At 40.4% G+C, this 27,606-nt stretch overlaps 1 protein-coding gene across 1 annotated transcript in view; it reads right to left on the reverse strand.

Annotated features, from left to right (window-relative positions):
* Window positions 1-27,606, reverse strand: part of ATRN (attractin) — a 244,387-nt gene that overhangs the window by 1,204 nt on the left and 215,577 nt on the right. The window contains exons 27-29 of the mRNA XM_072619903.1: window positions 20,364-20,471; window positions 5,267-5,381; window positions 1,243-1,391 (exon numbers count right to left, since the gene is read on the reverse strand). Coding sequence (XP_072476004.1) covers window positions 1,267-1,391; window positions 5,267-5,381; window positions 20,364-20,471 — 348 coding nt within the window. The 3' untranslated portion in view covers window positions 1,243-1,266. The remainder of the gene's footprint in view (window positions 1-1,242; window positions 1,392-5,266; window positions 5,382-20,363; window positions 20,472-27,606) is intronic.

Genomic DNA, 27,606 nt, shown 5'->3' on the forward strand with positions numbered 1-27,606 from the left:
CAGATGAGGTAAAAATGGAAATGGACACAGGAAACAGAACTGTGTCTTACTCCTAGGAGCAACCTAATAGCCAACGTGGTGCCCCAGTCTTCTTTATTCCTTCAGTGGGTGTGGAGGATAAGTAACTCCACTTTTGTGCCCTGGGAGTAAGCACAGGAAGGGCCAGGAGAAACACTAAAATTAAGACTTAGAGACTTATGGGACACACACAAGGGACACTCCACATTTATACACCTTTGACTTGGGACAAGAGGTGAGAACAGCAGCTTTTACACAGGATATTGTAGCTCAGATCTACTTTTTCTTCCAGGTACTGCTACCAGGTTAAGCATGTCCTTGGGTGGGAAAATTCTATCATCTTTCCCGACTGCAAATTAGGTTTTAGAAAAGAGCACAGATTGCCTAGGGTAACCATTTAAATTTTACAGGAATATACGAATGCAATTATGTAAAAACCTATGTATAACTAATTTCCCAATTGCTAGATCTATTTAAAGTCTAGGCACTTCGTGTGTGTGTGCACGTGTGTGTGTTCTAAATGGGTTAAGACTATATTAACCAAGATTCCTTAGAAAACCACAATAATTTGCATTCTTTCCAAGTGACATTTCTGATCTTCATATTAAAATAGTCTCATCCTATTCTACTTTGACATGATTCCAAAGAGATGGACTGTAAATAATTCTCAACTAGAAAAATACGACTCCATGGAAGAGAGATATCTCTGCCTAGATGGTTCAAGAATAAACAGCATTTTTTTAAAGAGAGAATACACTTCAGAAGAAAATTAAGTGATTTCATCTGAAGGTTCCCTAAAAGCCTGCATTGGTGAGTTATCGATGACTAACATTTACCTGTAAACACTGCATCTTTTTTTTTTTTTGCACAGTTGAGAAATACAAGTCCCCAGGAACAGTTCTCCATGTGTAAACCTGAGTGTCATTCATTCCTAACTGTTCTCCTGGCTTTATTTACACTGTCTTCCCATAATGATGACAAGGATCATTATTGGACCTGTAATTAAATTAAATGAATCTGACGAGAAAGAAAAGGGTGGACTCTGGAACACAAACTGGAGCAACTTTCAGACAAAGCCAACGACCATGCAGACAAGGTTGGGCTCAAGGACGCTGCCTTTTCCAAGCATCTCCAGTTGCTTGCACCATGACTGTAAAATCTGTGGCCCTCCCTCCCCCCGCCCTCCCTCCCCTTCCAACTGTTCTTGTGTGTTAAAACCCTTACAGGGACAGTCCTCATGCTCCAGCATCAGATGCAGGTTCCGGGCTGTGCAGGGGGCTGCTGTTTCCGATTTCGCATGGCTCCTGATTTCTCTTTGTAAGCAATTGGCATCTGCTGAGAAATGTCCACCAGTGCACTGGCCACAGCAAGTCCTGAAAAGAGACCCCCAGAGGATGAACACTAATAAGAAGCCTGCCTGCTAGAAAGCTACAAACTACATGACCCCCAACCCAGCAATGCTGCTAGTAGGTCTGTATCCCAAAGAGGTAAAAAAAAACAGGGGTGAAAAGGACTCACATGGACAAAAGTATTTAAAGCAGCCCTTTCAGTGGTGGCAAAGAATTGGAAACTGAAGGGGATGTCCCTCCATTGGGGGATGACTGAACAAGCTGGGGTACAAGAATATGATGGAATATTCTACTACTGTGCTGTAAGAAACAAAGAGGGGGATGGTTTCAGAAAAAACTGGGAGGACCTATATGAACTGATGCAAAGAGAAATGAGCACAATCAGGAGAACAATGTACACAGCAACAGCGACATTGTGAAGATATCAGCTACTCTGATCACCAAGTGACCCACCAGAATTCCAAAGGACTCACGGAGAAACAAGCTGTCTCCAAACAGGAAGCTGACGGACTCAGAGTGCAGGCTGAAACATATTTTCTTCTCGTTTTTTTTGGACATGGTTAATGTGCAATTTGTTTTGTATGAGTATACATATTTGCAATGAGTTTTGTTTTTCTTGCTTTCTCAATGTGTGATGGAGGGAAAAAGGAAAGAATTAGGAATTGAAAATAAGTTAAAATGAAGTATTGGGGGATAAAATGAGTAGTATATTTTTCTTGGACTACTTAACCATCTGTCCAGCACCTGTCATGATACCAGACATTGGTGGAAGGAAATAGAGTCATCTACTTTTATGATTCTGTAAGAAAATGCATTTCATGCTATGGTTTCATTTTGACAAATATTAAATACCTATCAAGCTCAAAGCCTTTGGTGAAGGCTTGGGAGAAAAGGATATATGAAACGGCAGAGTCCTTGCCTGAGGAGCTTCTGTCCTTCCTGGGTATGGCTCTGAGAGGGCTCATTCAACATGCAAGAAAAGAAATGTAGTCTAAGGCAGAGTGTGACAGGCAAGAGGGAGTCTGTTACAGGACTCCAGGAAAATCTCGGGGAGCAGATACCTTCAGTTGGGGTGAGCAGAGGCAGTGACACCTGAGGAAGGTATTAGGTAAGCTAGTAGACTGAGGTGGGTGAGTAGATAGAAGAGTGTGCTGTTCAGGAACAGCTAGGGGTCATTAGGCTTTACTTTGTAATGACAGGAGAACCTTTGCAGTTACACCTGAAGGCCAGGCCTGGTGGGGAAGGTGCTTTGGAAAGGGCAAGCATTGCCCAAAGATCGACTTCCTCCCTTTCCCGCCTCTCCCCAAACCAGCACACCCATGTGCTTCGAAGACTCAGTGGGCTCTGTATTGTAAACTGTCGCTCCTGCTTTGTGAGGGGGAAGCTGCTAAGAAATGTCATTCCATTAGCACCTCCTCTAGGGGCTAAAGGCTGGATTAGACAAAATGCAAAGGGAATGCTCCAGAGGAAGAGCCTAGAAATATAATCTTAACTAACATCTGAGATTTCAAATCACCTTTTATGTGCTCCCCTTTGTGAGAGTGTGGAGTGTGGAGAGGTAAGGAAATCAAGTGCTGGGTTCTTCCTTCATCCATACAGCCCTGTGCTCTCCTCCCCCCCACACCAGGCCAGGTTTCTATTGGGGGGGTCCATCTATTAGTTATCAGTACCCCAAGGGTAAGATGGAATTATCCTATGAAAAAATGGGACTAGAGTTGAGCCTTGCCCTGCACATAGCAAGGATAACAACTTCCACTTCTCTAGTGTTTTGGGGATTATAGAATTCATTTCTCACAACAACCTTATAAGGATAATTATGACTTTTTCAGATGAGCAAACCAATCCTGTGAAAGTGACCCCAGGGTCACAGAGCTCAGAAAGTGCCTCTAAAACCTGCCTTCCCCACAGTGCTGTGCCTTGACCCTCTCATCCTTCCAGACCCCCAGGGACCAGGGGCACAGCTCACTCTGAGCTTTCCCCTGGGCCTGGCCGCCACTCTTCGCTCTTCCTCTGGGCTGTGGGTCTCAGGTTGTTTTTCTAGTTAAGCTTCATGTGGCCAGAGCCCTAGGTTAGCCCCAGCTGTGTGACTTGGATCAAGTTCTTTCTCTTCTTTGAGCCTCACTCTATCCCTCTGTAAAACAGGGGCAGTCAATAAGACTTGTCCTGCTTCCTCCACAGCCCTGATATGAAACAAGTGCTTTGTAAACCTTGAGACAATATGAGAAGTAACTGAGTGAACACTTGCTGCCTGAGAGCACCCCTTCGGGCCCTTGCATGTCCTCTCTTGTGACATGCTCATGTGTATGTGGACTAGATCAGCTCTCAGACAAGGGGCTCCTTGAGGGCATTTGTATCTCTGGGTCCACAAGCCAGCACAATTTATTCTCAGGAGATGAGAAGCCTGGAGGGGACCAGACAGGGCCCTTTACTCTCAGTACCTCAGCTGTCTCTTCTCCATGATGGATTAGGTTCAATTCAATTTAATAACACTTAATAAGTGCTCACTAGATATCGGGATACAAAGACAAACATGAAGAGGGCCTACCCTCAGCGAGCTTAGGTTCTCCTGGGAGGGATTTCTATAGTACCTTACAGGTAGGGCACTATGCCAAGTGCTTCTTTACAAATATCATCTCATTTGACCCTCACAACATCAAATATCATCTCATTTGACCCTTTGCCTTTGGGAGGCAAAGTACTAGTATTATTCTCATTTTACAGCTGAGGAAACTGAGGGAAAGAGAGATTAAATGAGTTCTCCAGCTACTAAGTATATGAGGCTAGATCTGAATTTAGGACTCCAAGCCCAGGGCCCTATCTACTGTACCATTTTGAGAAGGTACAACAGTTCAACAGGCACATAAGGAAGTAAACAGGAAGAATATACACAATTTTTAAAAAGGCTTTGATAGAGTAAAATGGCTAACAACTTTGTTGAGGGATGTGAGATAAGGAAATACCTCCCTCTGAAGGTGGCCCCTTAGTTATGTTTTAAACTAAGGAAGCTAGGGACTTTCTATGGTAGAGGTAAGTAAGGAACAGAACCAGGCATTGAGAGGGTGGCATTTGTACAAATTTTCAAGATGGGTGATGGGATACTGTGTACACTGGAGTAGCAGACCAGTTTGAATGGAACACAGAGCATGAAGGGGAATACTACGAAATGGCACTGGAAAGGTGAGTAGGAGCCAGACTCTAGAGAGTTTGAAGGCTGGGGGAGAAGCCTGCATCTTATTTTAGAGGCACTAGGGAGCCCTTGAAGATTTTTATTTGGGTCTGTTTTAAAAACATCCACTTGGCAGTGCAGAGTCGGGATTGGAGAGGGGAGAGAATGAAATCAGGGAGACTAATTGAGAAGTTATTCTAGTAGTCCAAGTGAGAGGATCTGAGGATCTGAATTAGCATTGAGGCTGTGTCAGTGAGAGAAAGGAATGGATTTAAGGCGTAAGGGAGAAGTAGAACTGATTCTCCCCCAAATGCATTGAGGGAGAGAGGAGGGTCAAGGACGACCCACAGTTGTGAGCCTCAAATGATTGGCAGGATGATGCCATTAATAGAACGGGGAATTCTGGAGGAGGTATGAATGGGTTATTGGAGAAATATGAGTCCCACTGTGGACATGTTGGTTCTAAGCTCTCTTCCAGACCTGACACTTTATCTCTTAAAACTCTTCTCAGCTCTGACATTCTGTGTTTTGTAAATTTTCTCTCCCTGGGCCTAGCCTAGTGTTCTCACCATCTATGCATGAAGAGATGTTTAAGAAATGTTTCCTGGCAGATTTCCTGTACTCTAAGGTCCCTTTTAACACTAACATGTCTCAGGAAATGTCAAGCCTCCCACCTGCTTGAGCTCTCTTCCTCAGAGTCAAAGGCTGCTGCTGAAGGGATACATCCACTCACCTGACTGTCCTGGTGGGGGGATTCCTCCTAGGCCTCGAGGCAGCCTCACAAACACTGAAAGGACTGCTGCTCTGTTGCCAAAACAGGGCTCCAATGCAATGGGCTTGGGAACAGCCTGTGGAGGAAAAGAAAGCACAAAGGGCTTAATGATGGTTTCTTAAAGGATCACTGCAAAACAGTTCTGTCCTATTTTTTCTGATCCACCCCCTGGGAGGGGCAGGGGAGTTAGGGGGTGGGTAGAGCCTGGCCTCTAGCAGGATTAAGAAATATTTTAGCCTTTCTCCTATAAACAAGAGTAGCCCCAGCATTCTCTAAGATCAGAAAGCATTGCAAGAACACAAACATCCATGGGGCTGGCATGCACACCAAATGTGGGTTAATTCTCAGTGGCAGGAGGGTTCCCCTTCCTGTTGTCTGTGAAAGCTGCTGCCTGTCACTACACCTCTCCCTCCCTGCCCATCCTGACAAAAATCCCATTCCATGCCACGCCCACCCTGGCCTGAGAGTCAGTAGACCAACACAAGGTCACACACACTATCAATCAATCAATCCACAAGCATTTATTAATTGCCTGCTATGTGTCAGGTACTGTGCTAGGGGCAAAGGCACACACTTTTCCATTCAAGATAATCCATACTTTGTAATCAACACATATCATCCTCCTCCTCCCAGTGGTCCAGGTACAATGGCTCTGCACCATGGCCTGCCACTTCTGAAAGGCTGCCAGCCCCTAACCTAAAATAAGAGGGGTGAAAATGACTGCCTGTTTTCTTGGCCTTTTGGTTCCATTTGTTAACAAAATTATTTTCATTTGCAAGTATAGATCAGGTCCATCCCCGACACTCAACACTTTGTACAACTGAAAGTTGGTTTTCTTTTTGACTATGAGTAGCCTCATGGACATAGGCAGTAGGAGCCTAAGTGGTCATGCCATTCGTAATGAATCTTGTGTATTCTGGACCATGACTGTTATGGCCATGACTGCTTTAATAGACTTAAAATGGAACTACCTAAGGCCTGCTGCAAAGATGGCAATACCAATGAAGAGTAAGCTCCAGCATGACTAAGGAAGCTCCCACTGAATACGACTGCCAGCCATCTTTATAGATTCAGAGTGCTCGTTGGGGACAAGACACCCCAAGGCAAACAGTGGTTCCTCTACCAGTAGAGAGGGAGAGTACCTATTACATTAGAGTCCCCAGATGCCACGGGGAGTCATGTAGTTCTGAGGCTGAGGATTGATCTCCATTTATCTGCTCTTTGCTATGCATTTATCTCAAGCAGCAGAGGACTAGTTTGATCTGCTGAGCAGTAATTATCACTTCCAAATTCTTCTCCCCTAAGACTATACAAAAGCTCAGTGCCCATTTCGTTCTCTGATACCATCTTCACACGTGCTAATCAAATGACTGTTACTCATCCATTTAACTTAAAATTGTCATGACGTACTTTAATAAGAAGCCCAGAGACATATTCCTACAAGCTAGAAAGGGAAGAATCAAATATCACAATTAAATTATCAGCACTCAATAAAACAGCAGAGTGAGCTAAACAAAATGAACTTAAAATCATTTTATGCTCAGAAGAAACTGGCATCGTTACAACAGGGTCTTTTGTCATCTGTTTAGGGTAATATAGATTGGACTTCCACAGCTTAAGAAGATAAAACCCAGTGTGGGTATGTTTATGACCGTATAGTTTTCCTGTTTGGTTCTTTTAATAAAACTGCAGAAGCTCACAATAATTTCTTTTCCACAAAGCATGTATATGGGCTATATTCTAACAGTCTTCTCATTCCCTATGCTATGGAATCAGCAAACCATGAAGCAGCTGAAGCCACCCTCCTGTTCCCAACCTTAGTTCCCACCCTAGTGAGGGGAGTAGATGGCTCCACCCTTGTCTCCCACAAGCTTCCATCCTATATTTCCCCTCCATTCTCTTTCCAGCCCTGACCCTTTGGTTCTGTTAGCTCTTTTTGCCTTGCATAATTTTCTGTCCTATCAGAGTTCCAGAGAGACCTCAGAGATCACATAGTTCCTAACATTTACATGAAATGTGAAACTTCCTACAGGCAGTCCCTCTCTTCCTCCCATCATTCCTGACACGTCATGATTTCTCTCATTGGACAGTCCATGTTCTCAGGTTGTTTAATATTTATAAGACCTAGAATGAGAAGATATCTCAGACATCACCAAGTCCAAGGCTGTCATTTTACAGATGAGGAAACTGGTCCAGAGGTTAAATAACTTGCCCACGGTCACAGCAATAGTAGGAGAATTGAACTGAAAACTGAACTCAAGTCTTCTGACTCATGTTCTCACTTTGCCTTTTTTTTTTTTTTATCAAATTAGTGATTATGTTTTAACATCAATTCAACCAGTTAGACTTGCTTTTTAGCCATTTACATTTAAATTAATTCCAACATCTAAAATGTTATAAAAATTCTAAGTCTCCATCAAAATTCCATGTTTGTTCATTTATTCCCATTCCATCTTATACAGTCATAGTTGGTATGTGTTTTGTCCTTTCAGTTCTGCTTTTTTCATTTTGCATAATTTTATAAAGATCTTTCCATATTTCTTCATTTATCTCAATCTTAACTACATTACAATACTGCATTATAGCAAGAGAGTGCCATTTATTCAACACTGCCCCAGTAATGGACATTAGGATACTTCTATTTTGTTTTATTTTGCTTTTATTTTTGTTTGTTTCTTGGCAATTAGAGTTATGAAAAGAGCTCTGAACAGGTCTTTTTAAAACTTTTGCTTTTAACAACACATTCAGGCTATATTTCCAACTGAATTATTGGGTCAAAAAATAAGATTATTTCTGTAACTTTGTCCTGAATATTGTGCTCCAAAAAGACCTATAAGTTTGCAATTCCATTAGTGAGGAACAAATAAACTGATTTCCCCATAGAATCATCAGCAATGAGTTTCATTATTTTTAATTATTTTGAGCAATTTGTTGGGTATTAACTTACAGTTGTTTTAGTCTGTATATCTTTGATTATTGGTGAATCTGAACATTTTTCAAATCTTTGTAAAACCACCTGTTTCTATTCTTTGATCATTTATCCATTATAAACTGGGAGCTAATTTTTTACATTTTTTGAAAAAGAATTCTTATGTGGTTAGATGCCAAATTTGGATGCTAAAATCTGTGTCATTTTCACAATAGCTATTTCCCACAATCTTCTATTTTCCATTTTCTTTTGATTACATTGAGGTTTTGTGTACTTAAAAAGTTATTTCTCTTCCACATCTAAGACAAACAAGTTATTGTTTTCTTCCATCTTTTTAGTTTTTTTCACCCTTAATGTTAAAGACTATCAAACAGCTAAAAACCATAAAAGTATATGATAGAGAATCTTTGCTAAATAATGACTTCCGACCCATGACTTTATTTCTACAGGCTCACCAGACACTTTGAGGAGCCCTTTACTTGTGCTGTCTCTGGTTGTGCGGGAGGTAAAGTGTTCATTTGCTTGTGCTACTGCTGACTACTTATCTATTTTCCTATTACCTATGGACTGCCAGCTAACTTGCTGTAAAGTTTTAGTGTGGGAAAAGTCACTTATCATAGTTTCTCACTGGGTTTACTGATTGCTGTTCAGTCTACTTTCAGTGTAGAATTCAGTGTAATTTCAGGTTTTTCTTGAACTGGAAATGAGGGAGTTGGGCAGCCTGTCTCCATTCAGGGAATCATCTTGGCTGGAAGTCTACCTATCCCATTGATCTTAATGTGGTATTACTTTTATTATTGCATTTAAATATTTTGTTACTTTTTTCTGACTTCTTCCTCAATCCATTTGTTTAAAAGATTTTTTTCTGTTTCTACAGAGAAGTAACATGGCATAGTAGACAGAGCACTGGACTAATGAGTTAGAAGACCTAATTTCAAGTATTTTCTCAAACACTAGTTATGTATGTGGTTCGCATCATTTCTGCCTTTCTGAATTTATGCAGGACTTCTCCATGACCTAATATGTGATTCATTTTTGTAAGCATTCCACATGTACTTGAAAATAATGTGTATTCTTTGCTCTCTAAGGGTGGGGAATGTAAAATCTGACTTATTAATCAAGCAGTTCAAGTTTGTCATCTCATCACTGTTAATTTTTTATTGACTACATCTGATAATGATGTACTGAAAATCCCCTAAAATTAGTTTTTAAAATATATTTCTTCTATTGCTGTTAACCTTTCTTTTATGAATTTAATTGCTGAATTGTTTGAGGCATATGAATAGAGAACTGTTACACATTTATTATTCATTTTTCCTGTCACTGTTATGTGCTCTTCTGTCTCCTGGCCTGAATTCTACTTGTCAGCATCATTCAAAGGTTCCCTTTTTCTGAACCTGCAGTTGGACAATATGTTTTAGACAAAATCTTACTTTTAATCTAGTTATATCTTTTTGTATTATGTGCTTTATAACCAACATATTGATGGATTTTGTTTCTTGATCCTGCATAATTGTGGGAAAATCACCATACTTCTCTAGGATTCAGTAAAATGAAAGGTTGAATTAATTACATTAATCCTGAAGTCCCCTTGCAGTACTGAACTTATAACTCCTAATTTTGTTATTTGCTACTTCCATGAATATTTTTAAGTTCTTAAATATCAATTTGCAATCTAATTTTTCTTCATCTCATGTTTCTTCTAAACAGAGTGACCTCTTAATACTTTTTAATATATTTATTATCCAACTTAATTTATCATTAATACTTCTAACATGCATTTCTTACGGAATATTATGCCCTGTGTCTTTTATGGAACTGCTTTGCTACCGCGTTAAAAAATTTTCTACTCATGTTTCTGTTCAAGAATGGAAGTGGTAGAAGGAAGAGGTCCCACCAGCATGGCCTCAGTATGAGCTACCACTGTGGCACAGCTCAGGGCCAGGGATCTGGGTGGCATGGCCTCTAGCTGGACACTTCCTAGAGCTGCTGGCGAGTGAGCAGAGAGTCCTTACAGCTTTTTTTGGAGGGGGTGGAGGAGAAGAGGAGGAAGAAGTGTTGAAACCTTTCAGTTTAAGGGAAAGATTCAGCATCCTTTCCTTCAAATAAGTTTTATTTCCTTCCCCACAACTATTTTTGATAAGATGCAAGGCCCCTTTCCTTTAGGGGAGATTTTGGCTCCTAGGTAGCATCATTTTGGGGGGAGTTGGCAGGAGGGTATTCCCCAGGGGGGATCATCCACTTGGATGAGGGAATTACCTCTTCTCACTATTTGTTCTGCACAGGAGGAGTTAGAGGAGGAGACAACTGCTCTGATAAAGGACCAGGCAGCTCCCTTGAGCTTTGTTCAGACTCTAGAATGGTCATAATGTGAGGACTGATGGGTCAAAGGAGTTCTCTCAGCTAAGGCTAGGTGTTGGAATTGGAGAGCTGGAAAGAATCCCCAAGATCTAGGGATGGAGAAAAGACATCCTGCTGACTGCCTGAGGTTTATATGAGGGATAGAGACAACTATTAAAATGGCTATGGTCTAAGCCTCACTAGCAAGTGGATGGAAGACAGGAGTGGGGAACCTCAGTAACTTTTGAGGTCAGTGCCAATCAATGGGACTGGGAAAGAATTCCTCCAAGTGATGACATATGGACATTGTTTTCTCAGAAAAACTACAAATACCAAGGAAAGTCAACACCAAATAGCAAGAGAAGAGATAAATAATATTCTGGATCCATAATGTTATGTCCAGGAGGCAATCAGCTCCAGCATCTCATGTACAGAGTCAAGAAAGAGTTGGACAGAGGCATTATTTAAATGTCAAAATGATCCATCTGTCTTCAGCCTTCTGGCCTCAGACATAACAATGGGTATTTCAAAAATCAGTCTCTGTCCCCACATTTGCTCATCAGCTTATATCCACAGGCATCTACACTGACAGAAACTGATAAATCCCAGATAAATGAAGTTAAGAGTGGCACTACATGTGGGGGGGTCTTCAGGAAGAGACAATGTCCTGAAAGACTCATGACACCCACTCCCTGGTCAGGTGACCTCATCTTAGCCCAGTTAGATCACCCTTTTCAATAATCCTGTGTGATTTGCTCTGAATATTTTTGTTATACATGACCAGTATGGTATGTTTTTTCTTAACTAGATTTCTCTGTTTTAAAGGGGAGGAGCTGGGGGAGGTATCTTAGGGAAATGACAGTGATGTACACACACACACATCCACCAACACACACCCACACACAAGGTTGCCTCCATGCCATGAGGAGGCATCAGAGGAACATTAAGTGGAGTCATCCTCTGAAAGTGGCCTTAAAAGTTTTCGTGGGGGGCAGAGCCAAGATGGTGGAGTGGAAAGGCGCACATACTCTAGCTCTTCCCCCACAGACTATAAAATACCTGTAAAGAAAGACTCTCAACAAATTCTAGAGCAGTAGAAGCCACAGAATGATGGAGTGGAGATTTCCAGCCCAGGGTGACTTGGAAGGCTGACAGGATGCAGAGCAGAGTACAGCCCAGCCTTGGCTGCGCAGTCGGGAGGAGCAGGCCTCTGGAGTGAAATCCCTGGAGGCAGTAGCAGTGGAAGTTCGCAGATTCCTCAACCCACAGGCAACAAAGACACTTCAAAGGTCAGTGAGAAGGCTTTTTCACCTCTGTGACAAGGGAGCAGGGTCCTCCCCTAACCCCAGCCCCAGGTGGCAGTGGTGGCGGCAGCGGCAGCAGCAGCAGCGGAGGTTCACAGATCCCTCAACCCACAGGTGCCAAAGACAGCTTCAAAGGTCAGTGAGAGGGCTTTTCCAACTTGGCAAGAAGGGAGCAGGGTTCTCTCCTAGCCCCGGCCCCATGAGGCAGCGGCAAAGGCAGCAGCAGCCAGTATCCATTGTTCCATTGCTGGAGAGGTCAGCTTAGGGCCCCTGGGGGGAACTGAGCAGCTGATCTGAATCTCAGCCGTGAGCCTTGCCAGGGAGTAAACTCCTCTCCCTTGATTGTGCCATCTTGGCACTGAGATCTTACAGGTCCCCAGAGTATACCCTACTCTTGACAAAGGACCCAAAAGTCAAGTAACTGGTTGGGAAAATGCCCAAAAAAGGAAAAAAAAATAAGACTATAGAAGGTTACTTTCTTGGTGAACAAGTATTCTCTCCCATCCTTTTGGATAAGGAAGAACAATGTTTACCATCAGGGGAGGACATAAAAGTCAAGGCTTCTGCATCCAAAATAAATATGCAACGGTCCCAGGCCATGGAAGAGCTCAAAAAGGATTCTGAAAATGAAGTAAGAGAGGTGGAGGAAAAATTAGGAAGAGAAATGAGAGAGATGCAAGAAAACCATGAAAAGTGAGTCAACAGCTTGCTAAAGAAGACCCAAAAAAATGCTGAAGAAAACAATACCTTTAAAAATAGGCTAACTTAATTGGCAAAAGAGGTCCAAAAAGCCAATGAGGAGAGGAATGCTTTAAAAAGCAGAATTAGCCAAATGGAAAAGGAGGTTCAAAAGCTCACTGAAGAAAATAGTTCTTTAAAAATTAGAATGGAACAGATGGAGGCTAATGACTTTATGAGAAACCAAGAAACCACAAAACAAAACCAAAAGAATGAAAAAAAATGGAAGATAATGTGAAATATCTCATTGGAAAAACAACTGACCTGGAAAATAGATCCAGGAGAGACCATTTAAAAATTATGGGACTACCTGAAAGCCATGATCAAAAAAAGAGCCTAGACATCATCTTTCATGAAATTATCAAGGAAAACTGCCCTGATATTCTAGAACCAGGTGGCAAAATAAATATTGAAAGAATCCACCAATCACCTCCTGAAAGAGAACTGAAAAGAGAAACTCCTAGGAATATTGTAGCCAAATTCCAGAGTTCCCAGGTCAAGGAGAAAATATTGCAAACAGCTAGAAAGAAACAATTTGAGTACTGTGAAAATACAATCAGGATAACACAAGATCTAGCAGCTTCTACATTAAGGGATGTAAGGGCGTGGAATATGATATTATAGAAGTCAAAGGAACTAGGATTAAAATCCAGAATCACCTACCCAGCAAAACTGAGTATAGTACTTCAGGGGAAAAAATGGTCATTCAATGAAATAGAGGACTTTCAAGCATTCTTGATGAAAAGACCAGAACTGAATAAACACAAGAATCTTTTAAACACAAGACTTTTAAACACAAGAATCAAGAGAAGCATGAAAAGGTAAACAGGAAAAAGTAATCACAAGGGACTTACTAAAGTTGAACTGTTTACATTCCTACATGGAAAGATAATATTTATAACTTTTGAAACTTTTCTTAGTATCTGCATAGTTGGAGGGATTACACACACACACACACACACACACACACACACACACACACACACAGAGTGAGTTGAATAGGAAGGGATCATATCTAAAAAAATAAAATTAAAGGGTCAGAGAGGAATATATTGGGAGGAGAAAGGGAGAAATGGAATGGGGCAAATTATTTCTCACAGAAAAAGCAAGAAAAAGCTTTTCCAATGAAGGGGGAAAAGGGGGAAGTGAGAGGGAAAAGTGAAACTTACTCTCATCACATTTGGCTTAAGGAAGGAATAACAGGCACACTCAATTTGGTATGAAAATCTATCTTACTCTACAGGAAAGTAGGGGAGAAGGGGATAAGCGGGGGTGGAGGATGGAAGGGAGGGAAAATGAGAGGAGGGAGCAATTAGAAGTAAACACTCGTGGGGAGGGACAAGGTCAAAAGCGAGAATAGAAGAAATGAGGGGCAGGATAGGATGGAGGGAAATATAGTTAGTCTCACACAACCTGACCATTATGGAAGTCATTTCCAAAAAACTACACATATATAGCCTATATTGAATTGCTTGCCTTTTCAGTGGGGATGGGAGGAAGGAAGAGAAGTTGGAAGTTTTACCAAGAGCTCTCCTCAATACAACTCTATGGATTTATTTTACAGAGGAGGATGCAAAGGCTTACAGAGGTTGAGTGACTTGCTCAAAGTCACACAATTATGAGGAGTTAGCACTAGGATCAGAACTTCATAATCTCTGGACTCCAAATCCAATGCTCCTTGAATGAGAAATGCCTTTCCTTCTTTTCCTCTCTGTCTACACCCTATCCTCAGGGCTGGAAGAAGTGGAGCAGGCACACCGATTGAAAAAGGAAAAATTTTACAATACATTTTGGGTTGGACATCCCATGGCACAGCAGAGAGGCCATCGATCAGTTGTCTCTGGCTACAGAAAATTGATCAAGAGTGCCCCCTAGTGTTTCTCAAAACTTATGAAATGCCACTTGTGCAAAGGATAGATACTTTGTTGGCTATTAGAGGTGATGAACCTGTCTTTTAACTTTTAGGCTTGCATACAAAGGAATACATTCCAGGTAGAACTGCCTGACATTAGGTTGTTTTGGCTTTAAACTATCCAATCTTAGAGCAAGGTCTCCTGAAGAAACCTTTGAAAGTGTCTCTCTCTGAGTTATACAACATACAGAAACAAATATACATGTAGTCTAGTGTTCAACAAACCCAAAGTTTTGAGCTATTAGGGCAAAAACTTACTATGTAACACTGTTGGGAAAACTTCAAGTAGTTTGGTAGAAATTAGGCATTTATTAACATTTCCCACCATATATATATATATATATATGTATATATATATATATATATATATATATATATATATATATATACATATATATATATATATATATAAAAGCTCATAAAGGAAGGAAGATATAAACAGAAAGATGATTTCATAAGCAAATTAGTGTATGGATAGGAGAAGAGTTTATGACTAAATGAGAGAGATTGACAGAAAGGAAAAATGGCTAGTTTTGAATACATAGAATTAAATTTTTTTGCCCAAACAAAACTCAAATAGATAAAATTAGAAGAAAAGCAGAAAACAAGGGGAAAAAAATCTTTGTAGCAATTTCCTCTGATAAAGGTCTCATTTGTAAAACATATGGGGAACCTAGTCAAACTTACAAGAATAAAAGCCATTCTCCAAATGATAAATGGTCAGGGTACACGAAAAGGCAGTTTTCAGAAGAAGAAATAAAAGGTATCAATAGTTATATTTTAAAATGCTCCAAATCACTAGTAATTAGATAAATGCAAATTAAAACAACTCTTCATATAACACCTCACACCCATCAGATTGGCTAAGATGAAAGAAAAAAAGAAAAATGACAAATGCTGGAGGGGATGTGGGAAAATAGGTAAATTAAAGCACTATTGGTGGGGCTGAGAACTGGTCCAATGATTCTGGAAAGGAATTTGGAACTATGTCCAAAAGGCTATTAAACTGTGCATACCCTTTGACCCAGAAATAGTGCTAGTAGGTCTATACCATAAGGAGATCTAAGACAGAACAAAAGGATTACATGTACAAAAATATTTATAGCAGTTCTTTTTGTGGTGGCAAAGAATTTGACATTGAGGGCATATCTACCAACTGGGCAATGGCTAAACAAATTATGGCATATGAAGGTGATGGAATACTATTGTGTTGTAAGAAATGATGAAGGAGACGGTTTCAGAAAAATTTGGGAACACCTGTATGAATTTGATGCAGAGTGAAGTAAGTAGAACCAGGAGAATAATCTACACAATAAAAGCAATATTTTGAAGATAATCAACTGTGAAAGACTTAGTAACTCTGATCTACACACTAACCAATCACAATTCTAAAGGATTCATGATGGAATACGCTATCCACCTCCAGATAATTGATAGACTTAAGAGTACAGACTGAATCATATTTTTTTTCTATTTTTCCCCAGCACATGGTTAATGCAGGCATTTGTTTTGCCTGATTATACATATTTGTAATAGATTTTGTGTTTCTTGCCTTCTCATTGGGTGGAGGAGGGGGTGAGAAAGAGAATTTAGAACTAAAAAAAAGAATAAAAAAGTCTCTGTGCTTTAAAAAAGATTAAATTAAAATAAGAAAATGGCTTGCTCTGGATTCTTCTAAAGTTCAGTAGAAAATATAGGAAATATAAGGCTTGCCATTCCTTGATTACTCTTCTCTCGCTTGCTCATTTCCTCCCCACCCCCACCCCCACATCTCTGAGAGAATAACCCAAACTCACAAGTTGCTTCCTAAAAGAAATCCAGGAAGCTCTGTTCTCACTTAACACATAATCGAACCTATTCTTTGAGCAACTGGGCTACTGTCTTTGTAATGAGGTACCAGCTCTAGGCATGGGACAGTATGAACTGTGCTATTAATTTTAGTGACTGGTAGAAAATGTTAACCCATTTAGGCAGGAATAGTAAGATGACTTTTAATAGCTAAGTGGACATGGAAAAATACATCTTTATTTTCACTAACCTCTAACTGAAGCTTAGCATCTCCTTCCCTTATGAATGCAAGTAACAAGATATGATTTCAAGAAGGGGTTCAAGGGCATCATCAGACCACCAAAGGGGTACAGAGCACAGAAAAAGTTAAGCCTGCAGCTTCAGGGTAGAGGGGCTATGGTGTTTCTCTAACTCTGGAGAGGGGAATCTCAGGCTCAGACCAGAAGCAAAGAATGCAAATAAAGCAATTGCTCTGAATATACAGAACCTTCTTTTAGCTGACAGGGGCTGACACAAGAAACTCTCTACTTGGGCTTCAACCAGAGGCATGGCAAGGTCCAAAGTCTGAAAAACCCAACATATTATGCCCTTGATCACATCATATAGTGTCCACTAAAAGTGTGAAGTTCCCTGGCCAGAGCCACCACTGTGATCCTTGAAAAATACAAACCAGATAAGACAGGCCAGGACCATATAAGGCCATGATAGCCCATCAGAAATACACAGAGCCTGATCCTAACAAGAAGGTAGATGAAGTGAAGGAGAATTTATCATCTCACATAACTAAGACATGCAAATAGAAATCCATCTAACTGCGGAGTGGGTGAGGAAAGTGGGTGTCATGTGAACCTTACTGTCAACTAAACTAGTTAAAGGAAGCTGGAACACAGATAAGCACAGAGAGTCTGGTGTAGAAATATGTTGGGGTTGGAAGCTCAATTCCGTGTGGACAGTCTCGGGCGGGTAAAGGTGGGAACTTCTAAATCTTAGAGCTCTCACGAGACCCCCCCAGGAAACGGCTGGGAATCGAGGTGAACCGAGCTATCTCGTGTATTTCCACCTCTTCCCGTGAGAAACGTGATGGGAGAGAGATCTCCCCGCCCTCGAGATTGTCCCGGATTGGAGCACACCTAGTTACCTAACAGCACGGTATTTAGATGCAAACTATGCTGCTGGAGAGTTAAGTAGGATCAGGGAAGCCTGAAAGCTCTCTTAGCACGTGAGGAGCCAAAGAGGACACAAGGCTCCACTTTTCTTCTTCTCCCTCTCTCCCCTCCCCCTCTCTCCCCGCTTATACTTCTACTTCCAGTCTCTTATTGTAAGATCTTTGCCTCCTTGGGAGATTCTTCGCTCCCTCCTAAGGAAGTATTCCCCTGCACTTGTAACTAGACCCTGAAATAAAGCTCAACCCTTGTTCGACTCTGGAACGTCCTTTCTCTCATACGAGCATCCGGTTTGGCCAACCGAAGACCTCGGGAGGTGAGGTAAGAAGACTCGGGTAGCCCTTAGGCCTCTAGGCCTGGCAGAAATACATTTGTTCCAGCAGGAAAAAAGAGGGAACAGGGAGTGGTGCAAGAGAGGAATTAGAGGGAGAGTAGATTCATGGAAGTGAAGATCCAAGAAGAGATTAGTTATAAGAAAAAAAACCTTAAATTAAAAAAACTAAAAAAAAAAGTACCAGGAAGAGGAGTATAAAAGGAAAGAAAGAGTAAGAACCTGTGATTAAGAGGGGGCAGAAAATGAAAAGGAGAAAAAATATTAGACTAGGTTGGAGGGAAATACACAACTAAAGACCAAAACTATAAATGTGAATGGGAAGAACATACCCACAAAAAGAAAAGGGTAGTAGAACAGACTAAAAAAAAAAAAATACAACAATATGTTGTTTACAAGAAATACAATTGAAACATACTCACAGAGGTTTAAAATAAGGGGCTTAGAGGGAAGGGAAGGGAAGGGAAGCATTTACTAAGCACCTATTGTACTGTGTTAAGGTCTTTACAAATATTATCTGATTTGATCCTCTCAATAATCCTGGAAGGTAGACGCTATTGTTATCTCTATTTTACAGTTGAGGAAACTGAGGCAGACTGAAGTTAAGGGACTTGCACAGCTAGTGAGTATCTGAGGATGGATGTGAACTCAGGTCTTCCTGACTCCAGACTCAGTACTCTTATACCTCTTGGCATAATCTATTATTTCACAAGTGGATTTTTAAAAAAAGCAAGTGGTAGGAATCATGATCTCAGATAAGGTAAAAACAAAACAAGACTTAATTAAAGAGATGAACAGAGAAACTATTTTGTTGAAAGATACTATTAATAACGAATTAATTTCAATGCTTAACATATGTGCCCTGAACAGTATAGCATATAAATAGTTAAAGGAAAAGTTAAATGAGTTGAGTGACAGGGAGAAAATCAGTAGAAGTAGATAGTAACTTATAATAGTGAGGGATCTCAATGTGCCCCTTTCAGAGCTAGAGAGATACAACAAAAATGATGAATATTTGTTACAAGAGTTTCATTTTTCTTTTTCTCCAGATGGGGGAGGGTGATGTGAAAGAGAAATCAGACGAAATTATCTGAATTCTATAGAAAATGGCTCTCAACGTTCACCTAGGCCAGGTGTTAGAACTTCACAATGTGTCTTTGTTCTTCAGTTGTTTTCAGTTGTGTCCAGTTCTCTATGAGTTTTGAGTTTTCTTGGCAAAGTGGTTTGCCATTTTCTTCTGTAGTTCACTGTATAGATGAGGAAACTGATGCAAACAGGGTTAAGAGACTTGCCCAGGGTCACACAGATATTAAGCATCAAGTCCAGAATATATTTAGTCTAATCCATAACTGACAAAGAATCACTTTTGCAACTGCAACAATCACAAAAAGCAGTCAGTCAGTCTTGGCTCTAATACCTCCAGTGATGAGGACCCAACTAACCTCTCAAGGCAGCCCATTTTACTTTCTGATGGCTTTTCCTTAGATGGAGCTGAAATCTCCCTGTCAGGAACTTTTATTGTTCTTAGTTTTGCCCTGTGACATCAAATGGAACAAATCTAATCCCTCCTTCCATGCAACCGACCTTCAAACACATGAAGACAATGACCCTATTTCTCGCCACAGTCTCTTCTGCATTCTTAGTTCATAAAACTAAATCTTTGCAGGGCAATCTTCAGTTGCTTCCCTATGCTGTATTAATCAGGACTTGAAATATGTCTGGTCAGATCCATCTGAAAGACACTCCGAAACAATGACAGCTGATGATGATAAATTTCTCAATTCAATTCCTCCTACAATGAGGAATTAAATGCAACAGTCATTTAATTTGGACCTTGAAAGGGTGTTCGAGGAGTAACATCTGCATCCTTACTAATTCAGTGGAAAGTCTATCAAGTGGTAGTGACAGAATTCTTGGCAATACAGACCATGTGAGCCTTCTTCCTCACAAACCACTGATCTCTTAGTGTCTCCAAGTCTCTGCCCTTTTCCTTATATACACTTGCCTGAAGAACACAGCTGTGCTTTTCCTGTGCATCTCAAACAAGGATATCTCAACTTCCACTAAGTGAGAGGGAAACATTACTGTTTCTCTTGCATTTGTTTGTATGCATCACTTTTCATAACCATTTTTTGTAGAAAATATTTATATCATCATAGAAGACACTGCCAATTACTATTCTGCCCCTTTTCAGACCTCAAAAAACATGATCATGAAAAGAAATGGCTTCCATTAGCAGTACCCACAGCTATTTCCAGCCAAATGTTCTGTCTGTAGTATTAAACTGCAGCTTTTCAGAATATAAATGAGAAAACAAAACAAATGGCTTATTCTTTTAAAACCAATAGAACTCAAGACTTAATTGCACACTCTGGAGTAATGAAAATTAAGGCAAAGCAAGACTTACAGTTTCAGCATTTTGGCTTAGAGGAAAAGAGATTATTAGAATGTTGAGACTCCCTGTCTTGAGCTTTCCCCAGGCCCAGGGGAACAAGGGACCATGCGGACAATAAAGTACCCCAAGATTGGAAATACTCCAAGATATCCTCTCACCTTTATGCTTCCTCCAATAAGATCAGGTGGCTCTTCATCTGTTTCCAAGGCAACACTGATGGAAGCAAAGGGACGACTGGCCATCTGTTGCATCTCACGAAGAAGTTGCTAATAAATAAACAAACACAATATGAATACTGTGCTCCACAATCAAGGGTGGGGGATAGGGGTGGTGACGTGGATAGGGAAGGAAGAGAAGATCCAATGAAAGGCAAAGATGTTTTATCCAAGTACGGTGTAGGTTGAAAGATATGATTTAATGAACAATATTTTAATCTGCTGGGTAAGAAGCTAATTGATGGTGGAAGAAAAAGTCTAAGGATGAAGCTATTCCCATTTTGATTACGCAGGCTAAGAGAAAACACTCTTAACTTAGTAGTGATTTTCCTCCTTGCCATAACAGCATCAAACCATATAGTGAGGGAGGGAATGAAAAAGCTAGAAGGAACTTTGTATAAAGAGACTGAACCACACTAATGAAATGTTGGTGGAACAGTAAACTGATCCAACCATTCTGGAAAATAATTTGGAATTTTGTTTGAAAAATTACTAATCTGTAATACTCAGTGATCTCATTACTAGGCATATTCCCCCAAGAAAGTCAAAGATAGAAAGAAAGGTTTCTCATATACTAAAATAGTCATATTAGCACTTTTTTGGTAGCCAAAAAACCCCCCATAAAGCAAGTTCCTGTCAATTTGGGAACAGCTGAACAAAGTATAATATGTAAATGTAATAGAATATTTGTTATGTTGAAATAAATGGTGAATATAATGATGAAATCAGAGAAACATGAGGAAGATGTGTTAAATGATGCAAAACGAAGAACAAACTAAGAGTACAACGTACACAGCGACTACAATAAGGTAAATAAAAACTACACTAAAAGGCAGCTGAACTCAAATTAAATGCAATGACCAAGTCTGGTTCCAGAAAACAGCTGATGAAACACATACTTCCCTCCTTCTGGTGGGGAGCGAGGCTGAAGGAAGACAGGATGCTAAACGCTGAAGTGCTGACAGATATGGTTGCTCTGTTGGTTGGTTTTGCTTAACTGTTTTTCCTTTGCTACAAAGGAGAGTTCTTGGGAGGGGGAAACGGATGTGGTATTAACCCCCCTCCTCCATACACATGCCATCAATAAAACTTTTTAAAAAGGGAGATAGGGTAATAAAAATCCTGCATGTTCATAGAATTTTGAGTAAGAAAATACCCTAATGTAAATGTTAAGATTGATGAGGAAAACTGAGGCTCAGAGAGGTGAGCTGACTTACTCAATGTCATATAAATAACAATGAGCTGAGCTGGGATTTCAACCCATGGGAATCCCTCTGCAGATGGTTCTCAGATCTATTTACTCAGTGGTAACCCTTCTCCTGACCTCCAGGGGACATCTCTAACTCAGCATGCCCACAACAGTCCTCATTATCTTTTCCCCAACACCCTTATGAACTCCCCTATTATTTTGCAGGTACCACCACTCTTCCACTTGGACTCACAACATTAGTATCATCCTAGACTCTTCACTCATACTCACCTTACACATGCAATCTTTTGCCAAATTTTGTCCTTTCAGCCTTTACAACATATCTCCTCTATGACCCTTTCTCTCTATTCACATAGCGACACCCATAGGGGGAAGTTTCACATCATCACCATGTCTAGCCTAATGAAATATTCTTCTGGTTAGTCTCCCTGCCTTAAGTCTCTCTTACCTCCAATCTATTGTCCACTCAGCTGCCAAAGTGATCTTAAAATTCAGGTTTGACCATGACAGTCCCTACTCATTTCAATGATTTCTTATTGCCTCTAGCATCAAATATAAAAATGCTGTGGTTTTGAAAGTTGTTCACAATCTGGCCCTTTCCTATTTTTTCAGTCTTACTGTATTTTACTTCCCTCAACGTACTTTATGGCCCAGCACCATTGGCCTAAATGAGCAAATGTCCATGTCTGGATACAAAAGTCTCCTTTGGGCTTATGCTCAATCCAAGGTGTTCATCTTCTAATGGACAGGTAACAGACAACCACTGACATTCGTTGTGAGGCTATTATATGTCCCAAATTAACTCTGAGGCACTGCCTGGTGTTTATTTCTTAGCTGCAAAGTAACTCTGATTAGCATCTTATTTTAGAAACCAAAAGGAAAGCTGCCAATGAAATTTCAAGCTTTTTCAATTAAAACTGGGAAATCAAAATTGGGAAAGAATAATCATTGAGGCCCTATATACCCCTAGCCATAAGTGAAGCTTTCAAATAAAAGTGGGAAGGAGAGAGAAAAATAGAAATAGACAAAGTCCACCACTTATCTTTACATACAGAGGTTTGATGAACTGAGTTTAATGCTTCCAAGGAGAGAATGCTGCAACCTCCAGAGGCAGAAGTGAAGGGCAGATCTCTCACTGGAGAGTCAGGGCAGGGAAGACATATGGGAAAGTACAATAGAACTGTGAGCCATCAGTGGGAGTTATTTTCTTTTTCCCCAGAAATTCACCTTATTGAGAGAGATGGATGTTTTCCCTTGCCTCTAGTCAGTTCCACAGGCTTCAGCCAGAAACTGAATTTAACAACCAATAATGTGACTGTTCAGCATGGCTCAAAGGAACCTTCAGTCTCTAGGCCAACAGCTCAGGAAGGGTTTAGTGGGAAGGTTGTTTTCTAGATCGTGCTATAAGGTAAGGGTCAGTTCTACACCTGTGCTTGCCTCTTTCTTGTCCTGTAATGGAATGAGCCTAGGACTCTTCCAAAGACTTAGCTAAGTCTGGTACTGGTTCACTCAGTGACTCACTATGTCCTTGCTTTTTCTACATCTCAGTTTATCCATGCAAAATCGAAGTCTGAAAATATTTCTAAGGTCTCTTTCAGCTCTGACATTCTGTGATTCCACAAGGAAAAATCTTTAATATTAGCAAGCACTTATTACACTAATAATAGTGAATGGAGAGGGATAACTAAAGAAATAGATGGCCCAGAGCCCTGCGAAAAAACACACAGGCATGTAAGAGGGCACCCACAAACACCTACAAAGAGAAGCACAAGGAATGGTGATGAATGTACAGCACCACTAGCTAGACTCCTGCTGCTGTGTGGAATCCTCTAAAGAAAACAGTCTTATAAAAGTTTTAACTTATGAGAACCACCTTGTCTCTTCTTTGATTTTACTCCTTTACTATTGTTGTTCTTAGAAGTTTCTCACTATTAACACAAGTCAAATTTCCACAGACTTCGATGGCTGTAACTTCTGCTCTCCAGCATCAGTTTCCATAAAGCAACTACTTCAACTCAGATTTAATGGATGGAGGAGATGTAAAGCTACATCAAGTTCATGTTACAGATGGGAAAATTGGGGCCACAGGAAGGCAATGACTTGTCTGAGATTAGACAGATACTGGCAGTGTGGCGTAATGGAAAGATGGATTTCAATCTCCTCCACCTTCCTTATGGAATTCTGGACAAGTTACTTAACCCCTGTCTGGGCCTTAGTTTCTTCTATCTTTTGTTGCTGTTGTTGAGTCATTTCAGTTGTGTTTGACTCTCTGTGATCCCACTTGGGGTTTTCATGGCAAAGATACTGGAATAGTTGTCCATTTCTTTTTCTAGCTCATTTTACAGATGAAGACCTGAGGCAAACAGGATTAAGTGACTTTCCCAGGTTCACATAGCTAGTAAATATCTAGGGATGGATTTGAATTTAGGTTCTCCTGAATTCAGGGCCAACACTCTATCTACTGTGCAACCTAGCTGACCATTTCTTTTATCTGTAAAATGGGAAAAACACATATACTACTTAGTCTCACACTGCTGTTGTGGGAAAAGCATTTTGTAAAACTTTTTTAAAAAAATAAACTTATTTTCAGTTTTCAACATTAACTTCCACAAAATTTTGAATTTCAAATTTTCTCCCTTCTCCCCGCTACTCCCAACTCCAGGACAGCATTTATTCTGATTGCCCTTTCCTCCAATCTGCCCGCCCTTCCTTCTATCACTGCCCCCTTCCCCCTTATCCCCTTCCCTTCTATTTTCCTCTAGGGTAAGACAGATTTCTATACCTTATTGCCCATATATCTTATTTTCTAAGTGTATGTAAAAACAACCTCTAACATTCATTTTTAAAGCTTTGAGTTTCACATTCTCTCCCTTCCCTCCCCTCCCCCCCATTTGTTCAATGCTCTCCTTTGATCTATTCCTTTGCAAAAGCATTTGCTTCCAATTCTTCACATTGCATCCTGCACCATCTCCAGTCATCCTGATGAATATCAGGTCACTGGACCCAGAAGGCTCAGGAGAAGAAGGTGAGGCTGGTGACCTTGCACAGCCCTCCCTCACTCAAATCAAAGTCAACTGCAAGTCATGTCATCTTCTTGATGTCATGATCCTCTTCTAGAACAAAGGACAAACACACAAGCTTCCAATTACCCCTTCTCTCAATCTGGCATCCCTTCTATTATCCCCCGTCTCTTATTCCCTTCTCCCTTACTTTCCTATAAGGTAAGATAAACTTCCATACCCAATTAAGTGTGTATGTTATTCTCTCCTGAAGCCAAATCCAATGAAAAGAAGGCTCATTTATTCCCTCTCACCTTTCGCTTCTTCCCCTCCATTGTAAAAGCTCTCTTGCCTCTTTTATGTGAGATGATTTACTACATTCTACCTCTCCCTTTCTTTTTCTCCTAGTACATTCCTCTCAACCCTTAATTTTCTTTTTTAGATATCATCCCTTCATATCAGCTCACCCCATGCCCTCTGTCTCTCTCTCTCTATACATACATATATAAATGTGTGTGTATATATATGCATACACACACATACAAACACACACACAAATATATTCCCTCCAACTATCCTAGTACTGAGAAAGGTCTCATGAGTTACAAAAAACATCTTTCCATCTTGGAATGTAAACAGTTCAAGTTTAATAAACCTCTTATGGTTTCTCTTTCCTGTTTACCTTTCCATGCCTCTCTTGATTCTTATATTTGAAAATCAAATTTTCTGTTCAGCTTTGGTATTTTCAACAAGAATGGTTGGAAGTCCTCTATTTCACTGAAGTTCCATTTTTCCCCCTGAAGTACTGTATTCAGTTTTGCTGTGTAGGTGATTCTTGGTTTTAATCCTTGCTCCTTTGATCTCTGGAATATCATATTCAAGTGCAGAAGCTACTAAATCCTGTGTTATTCTGGTTGTGTTTCCATAGTACTTGAACTGTTTCTTTCTGGCTGCTTGTCATATTTTCTCCTTGACCTGGGAACTCTGGAATTTGGCTTCAATATTCCTAGGAGTTTTCCTTTTGGGATCTCTTTCAGGAGGTGATTGGTGGATTCTTTCCACTTCTATTTTACCCTCTGGTTCTAAAATATTAGGGCAGTTTTCCTTGATAATTTCTTGAAAGATTATGTCTAGGTTCTTTTTTAGATCATGGCTTTCAGGTAGTCCAGTAATTTTTAAATGATCTCTCCTAGATCTATTTTCCAGGTCAGTTATTTTTCTAGTGAGATACTTCTCACAGTATTCTATTTTTTCATTCTTTTGGTTTTATTTTATAATTTCTTGATTTCTCTTAAAGTCATTAGTTTCCATTTGCTCCATTCTAATTTTTTCCATTTGGTTTTTTTAAGGCATTCTTCTCCTCACTGATGTTTTGGACCTCTTTTGCCATTTGGGTTAGTCTAATTTGAAAGGAGTTATTTTCTTTAGCATTTTTGGGGGTTTCCTTTAGCAAGCTGTTGACTCATTTTTCATGATTTTCTTGTATCACTCTCATTTCTCTTCCCAATTTTTCCTCTATTTCTCTTACTTGACTTTCAAAATCCTTTTTGGGCTCTTCCATTGCCTGAGATCAATTCATATTTTTCTTAGAGGCTTTTGGATTCAGGAGTTTTGGCTTTGTTGTCTTCTTTTGGCTGTATGTTTTGACCTTCCTTGTCATCAATGATGTAAGAAAATATCTCTTCACCGAGAAAATAAGAAATCTATAGTTTGTTTCTTTTTCCCCATTTGCTCATTTTCACAGTCAATTACTTGTTAAGTGGAGGTCTCTACAAGTACCCTCCACTTCAGCAGTGGCTACAGCTGTCCAGATGGGGCCAGGCTGAAGCTAGGGGTGAGGCAGGACCACGCTCCCCTCAGCCAGGTGAGGAATCCTTCCTACTGAGCTTACAGGCATGCCTGCAATTCAGTACCCTAAGGCACACCCAACTGCGCTCTGCTCCCAGACCAGTGTGATAGATCCTTCTCGTCAAGCTTTCTGATTGTCTTGGGCTGGCAATTTGCTTCAGTCTGTCATTTTATGGCTCCTGCTGCTCTAGAATTTGTTTAGAGTCATTTTTCACAGGTTTTTTGAGGTGTTTGGGGGAAGAGCTCTAGCTGGTCCCTGCTTCTACTCTGCCATCTTGGCTCTGCCTGCATTTTATAAGCCTTAAGATACTGTATAAAAGAGAAGAATTCTTTATAGTAACTAGTAGAACCAAGATTCAAATTTCAGGTCTTCTACGTCCTCAACCAGTACTCTTTCCATTACATGACCCTGCTGACTCAGACTGTTGTTCATCCTTCATTCTGGAAGAGGACCAATGATACCACAAATGTGATGTATTGACTTTTGAGTGAACTGGATTTAAGTGAAGCAGAGCTGTGCAAAGGCACCAGCCTCTCTCTCTCCTCCAAAGTCATCAGACTCCAGACAGCTGGACTCTGCCTACTCAATTCCTCTAGTGAACCCCTAACAAGATATAGATCTCCTGAAACATCTGTCCTCTGGGCATTAGGAACACTGTTCTCTCTTGGTTTTCCTCTTACCTGTCTGACTACTCCTCTGTCTTCTTTGTTGGATGATTAGCTGCATCATAGTACCTAACAGTAGGTGTACCCCAAAGCTCCATCTTGGGTTCTTTTCTCTACGCACACTCTCTCAGTGATTTTTTCTGCTCCCATGGGTTTAATAATCATCTCTACAACAATGTCATCCAGAGCAATATATCTGGTCAAACTGGCCTCCTCGCTCTTTCTGAATTTTTGTGCTGGTATCCTCCCATACTTAGAATCCGTTCCTGCCCCCAATCCTGCTCAGAACCCCATATTTTCCTGAAACAACTGGAAAGTCTTTTAGGAAGCCTTCCTTGATGTCTCCAGGTAGTAGTATTTCCTCTTCCAATTTGCTTAGTTTTTATTTGGTATACACTTCTATATTGTCTCTCTGACAAAATGTAAGCTCTGCTCTTTGTCTTTGTATCTTGAGCACTCAGCA

This window comes from Notamacropus eugenii, chromosome 6 (genome assembly GCF_028372415.1).
Source record: "Notamacropus eugenii isolate mMacEug1 chromosome 6, mMacEug1.pri_v2, whole genome shotgun sequence".
Classification (NCBI taxonomy): Eukaryota; Metazoa; Chordata; class Mammalia; order Diprotodontia; family Macropodidae; genus Notamacropus; species Notamacropus eugenii.